This window comes from Ipomoea triloba, chromosome 13, assembly GCF_003576645.1.
Source record: "Ipomoea triloba cultivar NCNSP0323 chromosome 13, ASM357664v1".
NCBI lineage: Eukaryota > Viridiplantae > Streptophyta > Magnoliopsida > Solanales > Convolvulaceae > Ipomoea > Ipomoea triloba.
Genome location: NC_044928.1, coordinates 24952256 through 24971851, shown reverse-complemented (window position 1 = coordinate 24971851; position 19596 = coordinate 24952256). Strand labels below are relative to the sequence as shown.

Sequence of the window (19596 nt, the reverse complement as noted above, 5' to 3'; positions counted from 1 at the left end):
ATAGTTATAATGATAAAATTTTGACTTATACACTTTAGTTGTTGCATATTAAGTAATTAATAAAACTTAGACTCAAGCAATTCAATTGAATGTAGGCAATTAAATGCTTCCACAAGGGAGGCCCCAACAGATTGCCCTCAGAACCCAACATGTGTATTGGATATGAAATAAGTGTCTAATTCATCATTCGCATGTAGGTTATAATTACATGGTAGTGCCCTATTCAATACTCATAAGTTACAAGAAATAATGCACTAGGATAGCCATTAACTAAGTTACATTTATTCAAAAAATTAATAGTATTTATAATAATAAGTATATCGATAAATAAATTATATATTTTGAAACCAAAATCCAACACTTTGTGCAAGGCCGGCATTGTTTACTAGCTTTTGATTTCAGACAATATATGATGAGCTGCAGATCAGATGGGGTTTCATGTCTCATAAAATGGCAATGGAACCTCCTTAACTGCTCTGAACTTCCCAACGTTGTTCAAATGCTCATTCTCCAATCTGTCAAAACACATTTATTTTGCAACTTTGATAAATCATCCAATCCAGTCTTAATTATATATAATTGCACAGAAATGAGTATGCAATGTAGCATAATGCATATCTGATCTGTACTTTGGCTTGTTATTAGGTACCTGTAGAAGTTCCAGTGTCCACGCCGAATGACCTCCAAAGACGCCAACGAGAAGTCAAGTAGTCGCGATTCCAGCATCCCAACATTGAAACGCATCACGGTTTCCACCCAAGCTAGCCTCAACACCACATTCAACGCCTACAAAGAAAAACCCAAATCTGTTCATACTACCAGTTTAAACTTTTAGTTGACACAAAACACATCTTTCAGTTCAATCAGGCAATAGAACTATAGCAATTTAGATATGTAATGAGGTATATATACTCACTATTGATACATAGTAAACAATCTTGTTCTTGAGTATGAGGTTGTCCCTGAGATAGGGATTTTTAGATTTGTGTGAGAAAAATCCCCAATCCTTGACAAGATCCCAGTACAATTGGTAAATGGTGGCTATTACTGAAGTGGCTAACACAATGGCCAGCCAAATTTGTGACTCAGGGTGTCTAGCATAGGTTAGCCTAGCACACACTGCAACCATGGCCGAAACATACTTTCCTAGGTTAGCCAGCTGATTAACATCGTTGTCATCGAACCATTTCCTGCCACACTGATGATCATTACAACAAAAACATCATGTGTTAGATCGAAGACGACCAAGAGCATTCACAATAGTGGATATTGGGTACAAGTTTTTTAGTAGTTACCTGCAAAGCACGCCAAAAGTATGGTGCAAAGGAGATAATGTAAGCAAACTCTCCGTGTAGCTTTCCAGATTTGCAGGCCTGGGAATTGTAAGATTTGAAGCTCCCAGCAACATAGTAGCAAACGGTTGTTTCCATGTGCCTTAACAATGGGATCTATGAATGAACAAATAAGTGATAATGTTACAAAATATAATCAAATGGAGACAAAACTCTTCCATTTTCTCCTGTCATCAACACTAAAAATTTAGTACTATATACTATACACAAGTAATGCATTGAGCGAAAGCCTAAAAGGTTAAGTCCAACACCAGGTGGTTAAAAGATTGTTATGCAGAGGCCTAAAAGGTCAAATCCAACACTAGATGGTTAAGAGATTGTTAGGTGGATGGAAGGTCTGAAGGGTCAAGTCCAGCACCTTGTCTTTCAAATGTAGCTCTGACAGCTAGGAAAACATAAAGAAATAAAGTTGGGCGGTAACTAGTAGTTATATTTGTGGTGCATTGCACGGGAAGACTGGCAGGTGGTAGGGGAATTGTTTGGTGGAGGCTTGAAAGGTCAAGTCCAGTCCAGTCCAGCACCTTAAATTTCGAAAATGTAACATTAGTGCAGATGTATTGATAAACACTTGATTCTAACATAAGCTAAGGTTACCTGGCTAGTAAGTTGATCAGCCATGAAAAAATCTACCATCAAAACCTGCATCATCCACAACAATAATGGAGAGTAAATTGATCTGATCAGCCATTTTTAGTTGGATTTTTGGTGATTAAACAGAATGGGAGCCACCTTGTACAATGGAGAGCAGACTATATTTCGCATCACTCTGAGAAAGCAGAACCGCGTGGAACGATAGAATATATTCAATGGACACGCAACCAATACAAGGAAACACTGCAAAATTAAACACAACTTTAAATTAAAAGTCATATTTAACTACAGAATTTAGTGAATCTCAGTGCTAAAACATTAATTAGCCAGACAGAAAGTTTGAAAATTGTGAATGGCTAACCAGAAAGATAAACCCAGGAATGGCGTTGACTTGGTTAGGAGAAAATCCACGGGAAAAAAGAAGAAGGTGAAGAAGCATGGCCCCCATAACAACAGTCATCAAAGAAGTGCAAATTAGGAAAGCATCTGAGTGTTTGAGGGCTGTGTTTGGTTGGAATTCAAATATGAAGTTGTAGTTGATCCTTGTCTTCTTCCATAGGTACAGATTGCACCCATACATGAACAAATGCAAGCTCAGCAAACCAAAAATGCTGCATATTTAAGACAATCATATCCTTGTAGGTTTAGTGGCATGCATCATGCTAAATATTGCTCATCAATGAAAAACATATACTTCAATTAGACCCGTCAAAATGGGCTTTACCCGTGCTGCCCGCTATATAGGTTAGGGTGGATATTGAATTTAGTGGCCTGCCCATAAGCGGGTCTAACAAGCCTATATATAGGGTCTCGTTCAGGTGAAAACACTTCTTAACGCGAGAACATGCAGACATCTTCAGTAATGCATGGTAAGTTCTTCATGAATGCATGACAATTTAGTTATTGTGCATTTATGTAGAACATACTGTGCATTATTGAAAAAGTCTTTATGTTCTTACATTAAAAGATGAGTAAATGTTTTAATAAAAGATACATAATATATTATTGTATAATAATTATTAAATGTTGGAGTAGCTTGGTGGTAACTGGTAATAAATATTAGGTTTAGTGATCAAATCTCATTAATGGAGTATTTTTGTCCTAGATTTACAAAAATAAAAAATAAAACAAAATAAAAAAGTTTGCAGTTCAAATCTCATCAATGGTATATTTTTGTCCCAGATTTATAAAAAAAAAAAAAAAAAAAAAAAAAGGCTACCCTGCCAACCCACGTGGTTGGCCTACCCTTGTTGGGCCGTGGGCTTTGGCCCGTTTCACTGCACTACTCTGTATTGACAGGTCTAATTGCAATTTGTCATAAGTTATAGATTATGACTGGTGTGAGCTATTTTTTTTTTTTTTTTAATAAATGTGGTGTGAGCTAATTAACCAAACAATTAATGTAAAAATAAAGCAGAAGGTACCTGAAAACAGGGTATACCGTCTCCAAGTAAGTGGATTCTGTTCCTGGGGAGAACATGCCACTTAAATGTGCCAATATTCCATACACAGTAAACAGTGTCATGAAACAACCTGTGAATAGTCCTGCACAATCACAAAAATGAATAAATAACACTACTTTATGCCCATTATTCTGTATATAGTATAAGATAGCATTTGTTGATTACAGTAATTTATCGAAATAATCTATCCATTATAGTGATTTCACTACTTTGATTCTTCACTTGTAATTTTGTCTAATAATGTTCTTGACTATCAGCTTTGTACACATTTTAGTTATCCAATGATCGGAATGCATGAGCTCCTGGCTAGTGATAGATTTGAGTTTAATATATAAAAGTGGGGGAATAGTGAGAAATTGAGATAGGTATTTGAATTTACCAGCGAAAAAGGGGACCATGTGAGAATCCTTGTGGAGGCGTTGAGGTATTAGAAACTTCATTGCCTTTTTTCTGTCATTGTCGGCGTAGTGCTGTGTGAATATGGTCTCCACTTCATCCATTAACCCAACCACCTTCAATTTTCCATCAGTAATTAAGTAATTCAATATACTTAGCTTAATTATTACTTAGTCATTTCAACCCCATACAAATTAAATACAGTTACTAACCCATTTACATCCTACCCACCAATCAATTAACTTCTTATTACAACAACAGCAATAATATAATAATAATGAATTATTGACACTTGGACAATTAATGTTGATGTACTAGGGAAAATTGTAATTTATGCCCCTCCATAATATGTCAATTATCAATGTCATTCCTGAATTATTAGTGGTGCTAATATTGCCCCTCAATTTTCAAAAATTGTACATATATTACCCCTCCATAGTGTAAATATTGCCCCTCTTATCGGTACGGGAGGGGCAATATATGTACCGATTTTAAAAATTGAGAGGCAACATTTACACCACAAATAATTCAAGGGTGACATTGATAATTGGCATATTATGGAGGGGAAATAATTACAATTTTCTCGATTTAATATATACAACTCACCTTATCAGAGCTAATGAAGTGTGATCTTTTTACTTGGCTGAGATAAGTTGCAGATGCTTGCTGTTTAGATACCTGTTTAATTGGAAATGTATGTTGAGAATAGGCACATATATATCACCTTAAATTACAGTTTGTTAAGTGATATAATGTTGGAGACTTAATCATTTCAATTCGTGCGCAACAACATTACCTTATCAAATTTCTTAAGGATCTTCACAAAAGCCACCATATTCAGAGAGCTGCCATACAAATCACTTCATTATTACAACTGGCATGAATTATTAATGGTTGAGAATCAAAGCATCTATACAACATACATTACCCAAAATGCTCTATATGTATACTCAAGATTTAGCAAATCTAAAGAGCCAAGTTTCGTCTTTCAAATATTGTCTGATCTACTGAACCAATGAACTAAATTCGTGCATGCAATGTTTTTTTACAATAATGGGAAACTAGAATTACCTGTACAAATTAAACCTGATAGGTTGTCTATGATTGCATATTACTCCCCATGTCCCTTACTTTCTTCTTTAGTTTGTCGTCCCAAAATGTTGTCATCTTTTCAAAATTGAACATCACCATCATTCTACTTTTTCTAATTTACCCTTATGACTTTTGCTTTCTTTATTGCTTTGTAAAAAAAAGTAAAGGGTATAATTGGAAAGTACATTAAATTTACTTTAATTTCCTAAAAAGCATGCAAAAAATAAATGAGACAACTAATTCGGGACGAAGGGAGTATATTGAAGTACCCGCAATATATATATATATATATATATATATATATATATATATATATATATATATATAAAAGTCTTGGGTAAAAAAACAAAAGTTACCTGTATAATTTGAGTAACTTGAGGCCCCGGTAGAGTTCCACAAAAGCCCCTCTGATAATCTTTTCAGCACATTGTATTTTCTTCTTGCGGATATAATCTCTACTACTCCCATTATCCTTCTTATTATTAGCCTCATCACTTACCAAATCACCCCAACGCATAGACGTAAGAGCTGCCACGGTTTGTGTCGGCGTCGACGCCGGAATTTCAATTCTCACCGCCGTCGTCTTTAGCTTCTTTTTTTTCAACTTTGCCGCCGTTGATTCCTTAGCTGATGATTTTATGCCCTTCTTTTCTAAGGTGGCAATCACCTCGTCTGCTGCACCTTCTGCCATCACCATTGCAATTATGAAATAATAATTCACTTTTTTTTTCTTACATAATAATTTATAGGGATAAAAATAGAATGAAATGTGCCAAATATATAACATTTTCTCATGAGTATTAAATGGGGACAACTCAGTGAAGTTATAAGTCATGTAATCATGTATTAATTTGATAATCACAAGCTAAGATTACAAGTTTGATTTTAATCGAGAGCGGCTTATTGGCTTCCTTAATTTAAGTCGGTTAGCTATATGTAGGCAATCTAAACTAATTTACTTCCTTATAGTCTTTTGTCAGCTAGGATCATACCCTCGGGTAATAGTTACTCGTGAATAAAAAGGTAAGAGTATTAAATGACTTATTAATGCAAGGTAACGAGAATGCATGCTATATTACCAAATAGAAAATTATGTGACGATCCAATTATATTAACTGATAAAATTTGAATTAGTCTACTAAAAAATCCATACTTGTACGAATTTAAAAATTACACAAACTTTTCATTAACCTATTTCAGTGAAATCCACCATGAAATGATTTGCTTTTTTTTTTTATTCATTTATTTATTCATATTTATTTTTGGAGTATCGCCTTGAACAATCTTTGACGTTGTTATCAATGCCTTAGATTTATTTTCGTTTCGTGATCTGATCCTTGGTGGCCTTTGTTTGAAGCATTGTGGATTCCATTTAGAGTAAATACCAGTGGAGGTCCTCCGACTTTGATGTCACCGCCACTTTTAGTACTCAATTTTTAAATTAATCACTTTTAGTCCTCAGACTTTGATGGCACTGCCATTTTTAGTACTCAACTTTTAAATCAACCACTTTTATTACTCTTATTTTTTGTTTCTAGCCACCTATGGTCCTTCCTTTACAATTAAACATCTAATGTCATTTTTTAACGGGCAATTCAGTCATTTGGTCCAAAATTTAGTGTTAACAAAGGAGAGTGGAGAATAGGGTTTCTTCAATTATTCTGATGAAGAAACATAGTACTTAATACATTAATTATGAAATGACTTAATTGCCCTTGAGAAAATGACATTAGATGTCTAATTATAAAGGAAGGACCATAGATGGCTAGAAACAAAAAGTAAGAGGATTAAAAGTGTTTGATTTAAAAGTTGAGGACTAAAAGTGGCGGTGGCATCAAAGTCGGAGGACTAAAAGTAGTTGATTTAAAAGTTGAGGACTAAAAGTGGCGGTGTCATCAAAGTCGGGGGACCTCCACTGATATTTACTCATTCCATTTATCTGAGAAAACATTCCCTATTTTTTTTTTCTTTGGACCACCAGCCTTTTTTTTTTTGTCACACTTGTGTGAGACCGTCTCATGGTTCCTTATTTGTGAGACGGGTCGGGCCGGGTCAAATCACCATGCAAATGTCATACTTATATGTGCAAATGTCATACTTATGTGCTCAGATATAACACTAATCAAGAATACAATTTTTGTTACTAATAAGAGAAAAAGTAATACATTTTTCATAATATGTTGACAAGTACTCCTTACTTATAAGGACAAATATAATACTTTTGAGAAAAAATGTAATACTTTTAAATCGAAATGTAAAAGTATTGTATTTTTCCTTAAAAGTATTACATTTATCCTAATAAGTAACAAAAATTTTATTCCTGATTAGTATTACATTTTAGCATATAAGTATGACATTTGTTCATATAAGTGTTACACTTGCATCTTGACTCGACCCGTCTCATGGTGAGACGGTCTCACACAAGTTTTTGCCTTTTTTTTTTTTAATACATTAGGACAGTTTACTAACAAGAAATAACATTTATCCAATTTTCCATGAAATTAGAAAATAAAAAATGATTTTCCAATTTGGGGAGCTTAATGACCCAAATTTTAGTCTCCAGGTCAAAAATGTTGGTGGGAGTTGAATAAGGATGTCAATTGGGACGGCACATTCTATAAGGTTTTGCACTAATCGAATAAGTTCAACAAAAAAATTTTGACATTTTGAAATAAATATTTTGAACTTTCAAAACTTTGATAAACTAGCACGTTTACGTACACTAATAATATAAACTTATACACGACAACTGGTATGTAGTGTGATGACACATTTAGGGTGTTTTTGGTTGACAGGTTTAGCTAATGGGTATCAAAGTCATTGTTATTGTTTGGTTGACATGTTTTTAGAACACTATTATGGGTTTTGATTACCACATTATTAATTGCAAAACCAATTCCCTAATAAAATAAGGGTTTCATTTCTCTTTCTCCTCTTCTTCCCCATCTATTAATAATCATTCTCATTCTACCCTACTACCAAACATGCAAAATTCTTTCACCAAAACTCATTACCATTACCAAGTAATTGATACACATTCCGATTCCGATTCTCATGTGCGAACCATACACACCCCTATTACCATTTCAAATGGACGACACCTCTAAAGAATCATTAGTATTTAATACACACATGACATAGACACACACATCATTCAATCAATATAAACCTGCATTTCTAAACTCTCACTAAAAATAATTATTATATTTTTATTATAATGTAATAATTAAAATAATTTTTTATTTTTTATTTTCATACAAAATATTTTATTTTGTAATAAATTTATTAAAATTTTATTTACAAATTTAATATTAAAAAAATACTAATTAAAGATGTGCTTACATATAAATTCTCGGGTCACACTTGTGTAATACTGTCTCACGGATCTTTATCGATGAGACAGGTCGGGTCTAGTCGAGTCAATATGAAATGTAATGTTTATACTAAAAAATGTAATACTAAATCAGGAATAAAGTATTTGTTACTTATAAAGGAAAATGTAATACTTTTGAGGACAAATATAATACTTTGTACTTTTACATTTTGATGTAAAAATATTATTTTTTTTCATCAAAAGTATTACAATTTCGCTTATAAGTAATGTTGGCAAATGTTTGTTATTTATAAAGGCAAATGTAATACTTTTGAGAAAAAATGTAATACTTTTAATTAAATCAAAATGTAAAAGTATTACATTTTTTCTTCAAAAGTATTACATTTTTCCATATAAGTAATAAGCATTTTATTCATGATTTAGTATTAGATTTTTCAGTATAAGTATTAATTACATTTCATCTTGACCGGACTCGTCAGATGAACAAGGATTCGTGAGACGGTCTGACACAAGATTTTTGCCTAAATTCTCTATAAATTTTGTTCCACATCCCTTGTGAAATAAAGAATAGCCTTAAGTGGCTTGATCTACCAGCTTGCCCACTAAATTTCGAACTATTATCAGATTTATCAGTTTTGGACTTATCATGTCAGTCCATTGATTTTGGCTTAGAATTAACATCTCTAAAGTTGAACCACCGCCATGTCAGTGGAGTGTTAATTTTAATTAAGTCTGGTGATCTATTACATGAGGTAGTCCAGCGGGCGGACCACAAGAGTTTTATTATCAGGGGAGAAAACAGTATTTCTCACGTTTTTTACCTTTATTTCCAGACATTGACTAATGAAAAAGTTTTTGGTTATTATGCAACAACAAATGAATTAAGGATTCAAGGCAAGGGCTAGTGTGTTTACAGTATATTAAGGGCGTGTCCACTCTACAATTGAAGTTTAAGGACACAAATATCTACTTTGAGTCTTCAATTTGCACGGGTAATAATAAAAACTATTTAATATTGTAACATGCTTTATAAGGACACTTGTCCTCATATCTTTTGATACAACCTATAAAGATTTTTTGATTATATTTGATACAAATTGACTTTTGATATTAACCTATAAAGATATTTTGATTATATTTGATACAAATTGACACTTAAATGGTAGATTGTAGATTTTTTTATTACATCTTATACAATCAAATTGCCAAATTGGCATTCAGGAGGTTAGTAATTAAGTGTCAACATAGACAATTTAATTAATATTTAAATTGTAGATTATGCAGATGGAAATGTAAAATCAAGATCTAGCAAATGCAATGTGGAGTTATTCTCAATTTATTGGACTCCTTGTAAACACCATACATTATGGCCTGTTTGGTTGAATGTAGTTTGGGAGGGATTGCAATTCACTGAATTGCAATTCAGTGAATTTTCAAACTACATTGTTTGGTTGGAGGGAATTGCAATTCCCTCCAAATGATGAATTGCAATTCATGGGGTACCACATATGAATTGCAATTCGGTGGAAAGAAGGAGCAATTTGTTGGTGTAAAGACAATTTTGTCCCTCCTCCCATAACTTTTGTCTTTTTTTTTGTTTAATTTGAAAGAATTATTATTATTATTATTATTATTATTATTATTTGAAAAAATAATAATAATAATAATAATTATTATTATTATTTGAAAAAATAATAATAATAATAATTATTATTATTATTATTATTATTTGAAAGAATTATATTATTATTATTATTATTATTATTATTATTATTATTATTATTATTACTACTACTACAACATCTACTACAATATAAGGGCATTTTAGTCATTTTATCGCTTCTTATCTTTCAATTCCCTGTACTCCTATTCTTGCATACCAAACACTGTAATTTCAATTCCTACTTTATTCATTGAATTGCAATTCCACCGAATTACAATTATTTTCCTCCCTAATTTCCCCTCCCAACCAAACGCCCTGTTAATCTTCAATCCTACCTAAAAGGCTGTTAAATCACTATGATTTATCATTCCACTAACCTCTCGAGCCCAGATATTTAGGCTCATGAGGCCAATGATTTCACATTTTGCATGTGGGCAAGCTAAGGTTACGTTAATAGGTTAGTAATCAAGTGGATGCCAAAAAAAGTACACCCCCTTAGCCTATATAATCTATTTAGAGGTTGCTAATCACACACATTGAAAAATACGATTAAATATCTTCAATTATATGACGACTTAGGAGTTACAAGATTTTATGTGAATTTAAGTTTCTTGATTGGAAATGAGGAATATGGCTAAGTTTTTATTCAAACTTACAACATGAGAATTACAATAACTATTATTCTATTAAAACCTACATGAGGGACAATGGCCATTGATTACAATTAAAATTAGAACTGCCATGACGGTTAAGCTTTTTAGACGGGATAGTCGCACCCGGCAATAAAGGTGGATGAACTTTGATTTTTAAAGCCTACCAAATGGCCTAGCAAGGTTTTGCCAGCTGTAGTGGTCCTCCAAACCGCTTAGTTCTCGTATTTATATATATATATATATATATATATATATATATATATATATATATATTTTTAAAATGGATTAGTAATTAGTACATTGTATTTTTTTGAGTGCAATTAGTATATTGTATAAATGATTTGTTATCAATTTATGATTAATAAATTATACATTTAACCATTTATTATGACTTATTACTTTATTAATTATTATTGTATTTAACAAATGTATTAATTTTTATTTAAACAAACCAAATTAATTATTTGAACATGCACTTATTGACCTTCAATTCCTTGGTAATCAACATTGCAGATCCACCACTTTTGACATTTTGACAAAGTTAAAACACAAAAATATTTATTTGGTAAACACTGATTTGAAGTGCTTCAAACCGCTAAAATTACAGACGCTACTTTTAGCGTTTGGAGAAAGCAATTTCTTTTTCCAAAACACCCATCCCATAAAATTTATAAAAAAAAAAAAATAATAATAACTAGATTTCTAAAGAAGCGTTAGACTCCACTTTTTCTACCAAATTAACCTTAGCCTCCTCAGTACCGGTCTTACCATGATTTTTTTATGCGGGAACGTCAACCAAGTTCAGTCCCTACTCTATTCAAGAAATGGTAGCTTATCATGGAGGGATGTTGTTAAATGATTAATGTCTACATACTTATCACCAATTGATTTTAAAAAAGATATGACAATCAGATAACCAAAGAACTCTGTGGTTATTCGTACTTGACTTATAGAATGGATGACCATCGAATAATAAGCATAGCGAAACGCTGAGATTCAACAATGAAATTAGAATCGAGGTCGGTTCGAATTGATGGTGAAGCAGTAGCCGACTTCAGCCCTGGATGAGAAGGGCATAGGCCAGGTCAAATCCACTCCCAGAAGAGGGATTAATTGGCATTAAATTGTTAAATATCCACACAATGTACAAAGGGGTTGTGGTTCTCCTTTGTCCTAAACAATGCCATTAACTTTTTTTATATTAATTTTTTATTAAGTTCAAAGTTTTTAGAACTTGGTTAGCCTGCCATAGTTGGCGGGCCTGAGGGGGCAAGCCCACCCTTTTCAAGCCCACAAAATTAGTAGGCTTTAAAGCCTGCCTTGTCAAAGGGTGAGCTTTTAGTGGACCCATTTCGTCGATCCATTTTGATGACTCTAATTAAGAATTAAGATATAAATTGATGTACGTAATAGAATATAATTTTAGTACTGACCAGAAAAATCAATGTTGTTGTCATTGTACAAGTTAGACGATGGTGAGCTGAATGGGAGACCTTTGCGACGATCATTGAGGACTTGCTTGAGATCAAAGAGAACTTCAAGTTGATTGTTTAAAATCTCCCCTCTTTCAACAAACTCACCCTCTTTCATCTTGTAAAACTCATTAACTTTCTCCAGCTCCGCATCCAATTTTACAAAAAATCTTTTCACCTACACTTGCAAAATAAGCATAATGAGTGTAATAATTGCAGTAAAGCATATCATTAGGTTAAAAAAAAATTTAGTGTAAATAACATTTATGTAATTGTAAGTATAGAATAATAGAAATGGTGGCAACTCTAGCCAAGGTCCATCCACACAACTCCAAAAACACATCAAGTACATTATTCTAACTCATAAAATATATTATTCTAACACATAAATACATTATTCTAATTCGTAAAATATATTATTTTACCCCAAAAACTTCATTATTCTAGCTCATATAAAGTACATTATTCTAACACATAAAGTACAATATTCTAACTCATAAAGTACATTATCTTACCCCAGAATGTTCATTATTCTAACACGTGCGCAGAACAATTTTTTTTTAAAACATCAAAACGATGTTGTTTTGGACCGTGGTCTACACAATAATTTGCTCTCCTGTGTCTCAACAGTTATTGTGTGGACCACGGTCCAAAAACAACGTCGTTTCGTGCAATTTTATTTTATTTTATGTTTTTACGTGACCCACTGCAATATACATTTTTATAACTCATAATGTACATCATTCTAAAGCATAAAGTACATTATTCCAACTCCTAAAATAAATTATCTTACCCTTGAAGTTTTTTTATTCTAACACATAAAGTAAATTATTTTAAAACAAATTATATTATTCTAACACATAAAATACATTATTTTAACTCATAATATTCAATAACATGGATTTGCCTCTGTCTTAACTCACATGAAACAAAAAACGGACCCAAACCATTTCCTCGGCCCAAGCCCAAATGGTTTATATAAATCCCCCCTCCCCCGCTCAATTTTCCTCACTTTAATTTCCTATCTCTCATTCTCTCTTAAGTTTCATACTCTCTAATTGAAATCAAGCCATTTAGAAATACAATTCAATGATTTTCTTATTAGACAATGTATTCCCAAATTATCCTTAAATTTTGATTATAATAGTTTTATAAAAATGAGCAACTGCTAATAGGCAAATTATATTGTGTACTAAGGTTGAGCTTGCATTGTAAACAAAAATCCAAAATAATGTTATTTAATTTTATATTAAGAGTCAACTAAGGCATCATATTTTTCAAAAAAAAACTAAGGCATCATTCTCAATTAAGAGTTTTTTTTCCCAAAATGGTCCCTCGACTATTGCTCATTCTCAATTTTGCATTTCGACTTTCAATTGCACCTAATGTGGTCCCTCGACTTTCAAAAACTCACCCAATTTGGTCCTCCGTAACATATTCCGTCAAATCAGTCTTAAAATGGAGGGCATTTTCGTCAATTTACCTATTGTTAGCCTAATAAACATTGAGAAATAGTTGAGGGACCATTTTGAGAATAGTCAAGGGACCATTTTGGGAAAAACTATTTTATTTATTTCATTTTTGTTTATTTTCATTTTTTAGACTCTATAAAATTAGAATTTCTATACATTTTTTTCTTACAAATATAAATAGTTAAAATCGTGCAATCTATCATAAAAATTTTTAACTTTTTTACAGACTTTTTGCCTCTATCTAAATATACAAACTATTCCTATGCAGATTTACAATAAGTTTCGTAAATTTCATAAATACTCATTTTTTAAGCACCGATTAAAATAATTCTTAGTCACATCTGTAGTACTAAATATATTACTTTGAATTTTTTTTATAAATAAGATATAATATTATTAAACTCAAATAATTAAAAATAATGTGCCCACAGCACAAAAGATTTTATGATTAACTTAAAAATTAACTATAAATTTTATTGTTGAATACAAATTGACAATTATTAAACATTATTTATAATAATTATTGTGTCCCGTGTAACATACTAAAATTATTAGGTAGGATTTTTATAATTAAGATATAATTTAATTAAATCAAAATTATTAAAAATAATGTGTCCACATTACAAAATAAATTATACTTGCCTTAATAATTAATAATCAATAAAAAAAATAAGAAGAGGAAAACATATAAAAGATATCATACAATATCTTAAATAATGTAAATTAATATAAAATTTAATAATTATTTCAAAATCAAATACGGAAAATATTGCAGGAAACATTGACGAGATTTTACTTTTCGGCTCACCTGAGAAGTTTACTAGAAAAATTTACCTTTCGGTCCAATATTTTCCCTACATTTTACACTCTTTGGGTGTCTATGCTTGAAAAAAATATATTATTTTCAATGGTAAAAGTAATATTTAATGTAATACATAGTGATTGATTGTCTATGAACATAAAAAAAAAAAAAAGTATATGAGTATTTATGAAATTTACGGAACTTATTGTAAAACTTCATAGGAATAGTTTGTATATTTAGAGGGGAAAAGTCTGTAAAGAAAGTCAAAAATTTTGAGGTTGGATTGCGCGATTTTAACTATTTATATTTGTAAGAAAAAAATGTATAGAAATTCTAATTTTATAGAGTCTAAAAAATGAAAATAAACAAAAATGAAATAAATAAAATAGTTTTTCCCAAAATGGTCCCTTGACTATTCTCAAAATGGTCCCTCAACTATTTCTCAATGTTTATTAGGCTAATAATAGGTAAATGGACGAAAATGCCCTCCATTTTAACACTGATTTGACGGAATATGTAACGGAGGACCAAATTGGGTGAGTTTTTGAAAGTCGAGGGACCATATTAGGTGCAATTGAAAGTCGAAATGCAAAATTGAGAATGAGCAATAGTCGAGGGACCATTTTGGGAAAAAACTCTAAAAATGAGCAACTGCTAATAGGCAAATTATATTGTGTACTAAGGTTTACCTTGCATTGTAAACAAAAATTCAAAATAATGTTATTTAATTTTATATTAAGAGTCAACTAAGGCATCATATTTTTCAAAAAAAAACTAAGGCATCATATTTAATAACATTATCATGTATGTAATATATTCAAAACAATTATTTTTGTCCATTTCAAAATGTTCCATTCAATAAGAACCTATGTTCATAATGCGGTGGATCATGGCCAAAATGGAGATAGCAGCCATTACGCCAGTTATGTTCTGTGGCACGCCAAGTTTTTATTTATTTATAATAATATTGTAATTAAACTACAGTGTGTATAAAACTAAAGTGAATAATATATTTCATCATATATTAATATATTGAGTCAAATGAAATTATAGTTGAATTAGAATGATACTGTAGTGTGGTGCTATAATAAAATTATAGTATGTACAAAATAAAACTAAATAATAAGAAAAGTAACTACATTGACCATAATAGAATTTACCGTCTACGATTATTAATGAAATAAAACTAAAAATGACGCAGTTTTAGCCATGGTCTATGTGAACCACGGTCCACTGTAAAATTTGACTAACTATTGCTTTGAGGGCTAGGCATGGGCTTGGGTTTGGCCCATGCCCACCTCCAAAACTCTATCCATTACGGTGGTCTCTTAATAATTATTATGTCATTGCTTTGTGTTGTGTTGTTTTTTTGTTTTGGCTTTTTATAATCTTTCTGTCTCATTTTATCTGTCATATATACTATTTATTGGTCAAGCTAATTCTTTCTCTTTTCTTTTTTTTGTTTATTTTCTTTAGTATTTTTTTTATACTTATTTTAAATTTAATTTTTTTGGTGTTTAATAGTACTTTTTTTATAGTTTTAAATATATAAATTTTGTATATTAATACCAAACTTAATTAATATTATAAAAAATTTGAATTAAAAATAACTCAAGTCAAATCTCATTAACCGAAATAGACACACAAAATAAGCCGAATGTATATATTAAATGTTTTTCTCCCAACAATATATTAATTACCTCATCTTCCTCAGAAAACAGCTGAGCTAGCTCATTTTCAGGCTCATCATACGTTTCTTCTTCTCCACTGCCACTGCCATCTTCATTACCATTTCCCGTCACCTGTAAGGTTTCAAAATTGATTAGTATCCACCATAACCTTTATTCTTTTATTTATTTATATATTTTAAAACCAAATTATTATTGGTTAATGCTAATTAACATTATCATTTGTTACAATTGTATCGTACAACATAGAAGCTAAGCACATGTTCACAAATAAGTATTTATTTACAAATTCTTGAAATTCAACGTTGTTGTCAAAACTCATTAATCTATCCATAGCCATCAAATAAATCTGTTTCAAATATCTAACAAAAATATATATTCACATTCATACAATACCCGAGGTGTAATTTGAATAATTTTTTTTTATCTTAAATGATAAATATAAGAGTTAATTCTATTTTTTATCCTAGATTTATAAGTGATAGTTCACTTTTAGTTCTTTTTAATCAGAACATCCTCATTTGATCCTAGTATTATTTTTGCAATACCATTTTTGGCCCTCCGTCAAGAAAATCACAGAAATACTGTTAAATACAAGGACATTTTGATATTTTTTATATAATAAAGTAGATTGACCGGCTATATTTTTATGTTTATTGTTTGAAAAAAAAATCAAAATTGGAGAGTGAAATGCTCTTGTATTTGACGAAATTTAAATTGCTTTGTTGATGGAGGACCAAAAATGGTCACACCACAATAATACTAGTATCAAAAATTCTGCTTTGAAAAAAAGGACTAAAAGTGAACTGTCACCTATAAATCTAAGACAAAAAATGAAATTACCTCTAAAATATTAGATCGATAACACGAATATTAACATCTCCACTGACTTCATTATTAAATAATAATTTTGATAGGAAAAATTTTAATTTATGCCCCTCCATAATATGTCAATTATCAATGTCACCCCTTAATTATTAGTGGTGTAAATGTTGTCCTCAATTTTTAAAACGATACATATATTGCCCCTCCTAAGAGTAAATGTTGCCCCTCAATTTTCAAAACTGTACATATTTTGCCCCTCCCATACGGTACATGAGGGACAATATATGTATCGTTTTAAAAATTGAGGGGCAACATTTACACCACAAATAATTCAAGGGTGTCAGGGTGACATTGATAATTGACATATTACGGAGGGACATAAGTTACAATTTTCCCTAATTGATATTTCTTTGTTACATATAATAATAAAAAGTAAAATTTTAGATGCTGTCAAAATGCCATATTTAAATAGAATTCTTTTTTTCTTTTTGGGTTAGACCACGAAGTATCTTGAATAGACCTTAACTGTAGCAGACACCTTTAAGTTCGTACCATATTCAGATTAATCCCTGTTCACACAAAGCGGGTCCAATTAAAGGGCAAACTGCTGGGTAAATTGATTTTTTCATACAAGAGGAGTTTGAACTTCCGACATCTCTTAAGTAATAAGAGTGCATGACCAATCACGCCAACTAAGCTGGTTATTTTAATAGAATTTTTAGACATGAGAAGGATGATAAAAAGTAGTAAATATCTGTTATCCCCTAATTCCCGGTGGTGTGGTAATTAAAGGCTCTACCGATTTCCCATTGACGCTAAAAATAAAATTAGCACGGAAACCTTTTTTATGAGACGTTGAATTAATGTTTTCGTAGACAAAAGTCAAAAGGAAAAGAAAAGAAAAAAAAAGAATAAAGAATAAAGAAAACTTCTCTCATGTTTTAGGTAAATTAAAAATAAATAAACCTGCAGAGAAAAAGGGAAAAAAACACTTTTACACAACACTTAGGCGGTGCATGAACCACTGAAAAACAAAAAATAGAAATGATAAAGGGTAATCATATTTAGTACGAATTTTTAGAAGGCAACTAAAATATAAAGAAAAATAATGATAAGTATTTCTTATACGTTGGTCTCGTGTGAGAACACATCAGATGAAATGTGCAATTCTTATTGTTGAATCAATACATATTATTTTTAGACAAGTTAAAAATATGACAAATAAAATGAGATGCAGAAAGTAATAAAATAGAATAAATAAATATCTTATTCGAAATAAAATGGGATGGAGAAATAAGTATTCTCTTTAAAAGTGTTCAATTCCCCCCTCGTTTGTACGTGTTGTATCATGTATGTAGTTACGTTGTCCTAAACTATATAGTGTATTTATTGATTGTAATTATACACAATAATATTCCTGAGAAAAGGAAAATTAAAAACTTAAACCGTACCGTACAGGTGATTCCTAAATTCAATACCTGAATTCTTTCATCATCAGGATTTTCGACGGAACAACGTTGAAACTTGTCGGAAATTTTGTTGACTAAAGCACGCATGGGATCGAAAATGGAGAGGGCGGCGTGGGAGTTTTGGGCTTGGACGACATGTTTGCGTTCTCTTGCAACCTTAATTTTCTTGATTAGTTTCTTTAGCTGCCAATAGTTTAAGAAAGCGTCCTTCCACTCGGGTATAAGTTGGGCTTCCAGCTCTTTCGAGAATTTCACCATTGCAGAACAGAGAAAAAAAGGTTGTCGGAGAAGAGGATGAGGAAATGAAGTAGAATATATATGAAGGTCTAGTGGGGAGTTTTAACGATCAGTATTTATAAAGGCACATAGGGGGTGGGGGAATATAATATCTCTCCAAATATTTCTGACGTGGCCTAATATGTTTGGCCACAAAACCACAACAAAAGCAGTGTAATAGAATATTAGAGTTATTCGTAAAATAAGCAGCATAGATGTAAGAGGTTTGATTTATGGTAAAGCCTATGGCAACTACTAAAACTCCCATTGTAATAATCTTGTAATGGTGCGTGTCGGGATTGCCCCCGGATTTTCAAGTAATCTCTCTCTCTCTCTCTCTATCTCTCTCTCTCTCTCTCTCTCTCTCTCTCTCTCTCTCTCTCTCTCTCTCTCTCTTTCTTTTTTTTTTAAAAGGCCGTGAAAAGTCTTAATTTGGTCTGTATGGAGGGAAGGCAGGCCAATGAGTTCGCATAAAGAGAAGGCTGTCCAACGGATCCGCATACAGAGAAGGCAATGAAAAATTATAGTTGGACCTGCATAGAAGAATGACAGCCCAATAGGTCCGCAGGTAGGAAATGCGATGAAAAGTCCTAGTTGGGCCTGCATGGAAGGAAGGCAGCCCACAAAGCCCGCATGTAGGGAAGGCGGAGAAAAGTCATAGTTAGGCCCGGATGAAGGGAAGGCGACCCAATAAGTTCAGACGTAGGGAAGGAGATCGATGAAAAATCCCAGTTGCGCTTGCATGGAGAAAACTGAAAAGACAACCCGATAGGTCTGCATGTATGGGTATGTAGTTAACAATTTATGTACTTGTAAACAAATTGAAGGCACATAACATGGTAATTAACTAATTATAGATTTACAGACACATAACATAACAATTACATACACATAAATTGTTAATTGCATGTACATAATATGTTCATTGCAGACACATAACATGACAATTACATACACATAAATTGTTAATTGCATGTACATAATATGTTCATTGCAGACACATAAGATGTTGGTTAATCATGTTATGCGTTTGTAATTACCATGCGAT

At 31.7% G+C, this 19596-nt stretch overlaps 1 protein-coding gene across 1 annotated transcript; it reads right to left on the bottom strand.

The window, feature by feature from the left end:
• Positions 1-131: 131 nt before the first annotated feature.
• Positions 132-18559, bottom strand: LOC116002708 (phosphate transporter PHO1-like). Its single transcript, XM_031242875.1, has 15 exons — positions 18282-18559; positions 15991-16092; positions 11978-12194; positions 5251-5578; positions 4599-4647; positions 4409-4480; positions 3786-3918; positions 3368-3488; positions 2305-2554; positions 2082-2186; positions 1947-1991; positions 1296-1448; positions 917-1198; positions 650-786; positions 132-515 (listed from the first exon to the last, which is right to left on the bottom strand). The coding sequence occupies exons 1-15, from the start codon at positions 18528-18530 to the stop codon at positions 437-439; spliced, it is 2322 nt and encodes a 773-aa protein (XP_031098735.1). The 5' UTR covers positions 18531-18559; the 3' UTR covers positions 132-436.
• Positions 18560-19596: the final 1037 nt, after the last annotated feature.

Bases quoted from the DNA above. Each gene is read 5' to 3' on its own strand.
- LOC116002708 (XM_031242875.1), bottom strand. From the start codon at position 18,530: ATGGTGAAATTCTCGAAAGAGCTGGAAGCCCAACTTATACCCGAGTGG. The intron at 5,579-11,977 runs GTCAGTACTAAA...TGGTGATGGCAG, and splicing joins CAACAACATTGATTTTTCTG to AAGGTGCAGCAGACGAGGTG. The intron at 2,555-3,367 runs GTACCTTCTGCT...TTAAATATGCAG, and splicing joins ACGGTATACCCTGTTTTCAG to CATTTTTGGTTTGCTGAGCT.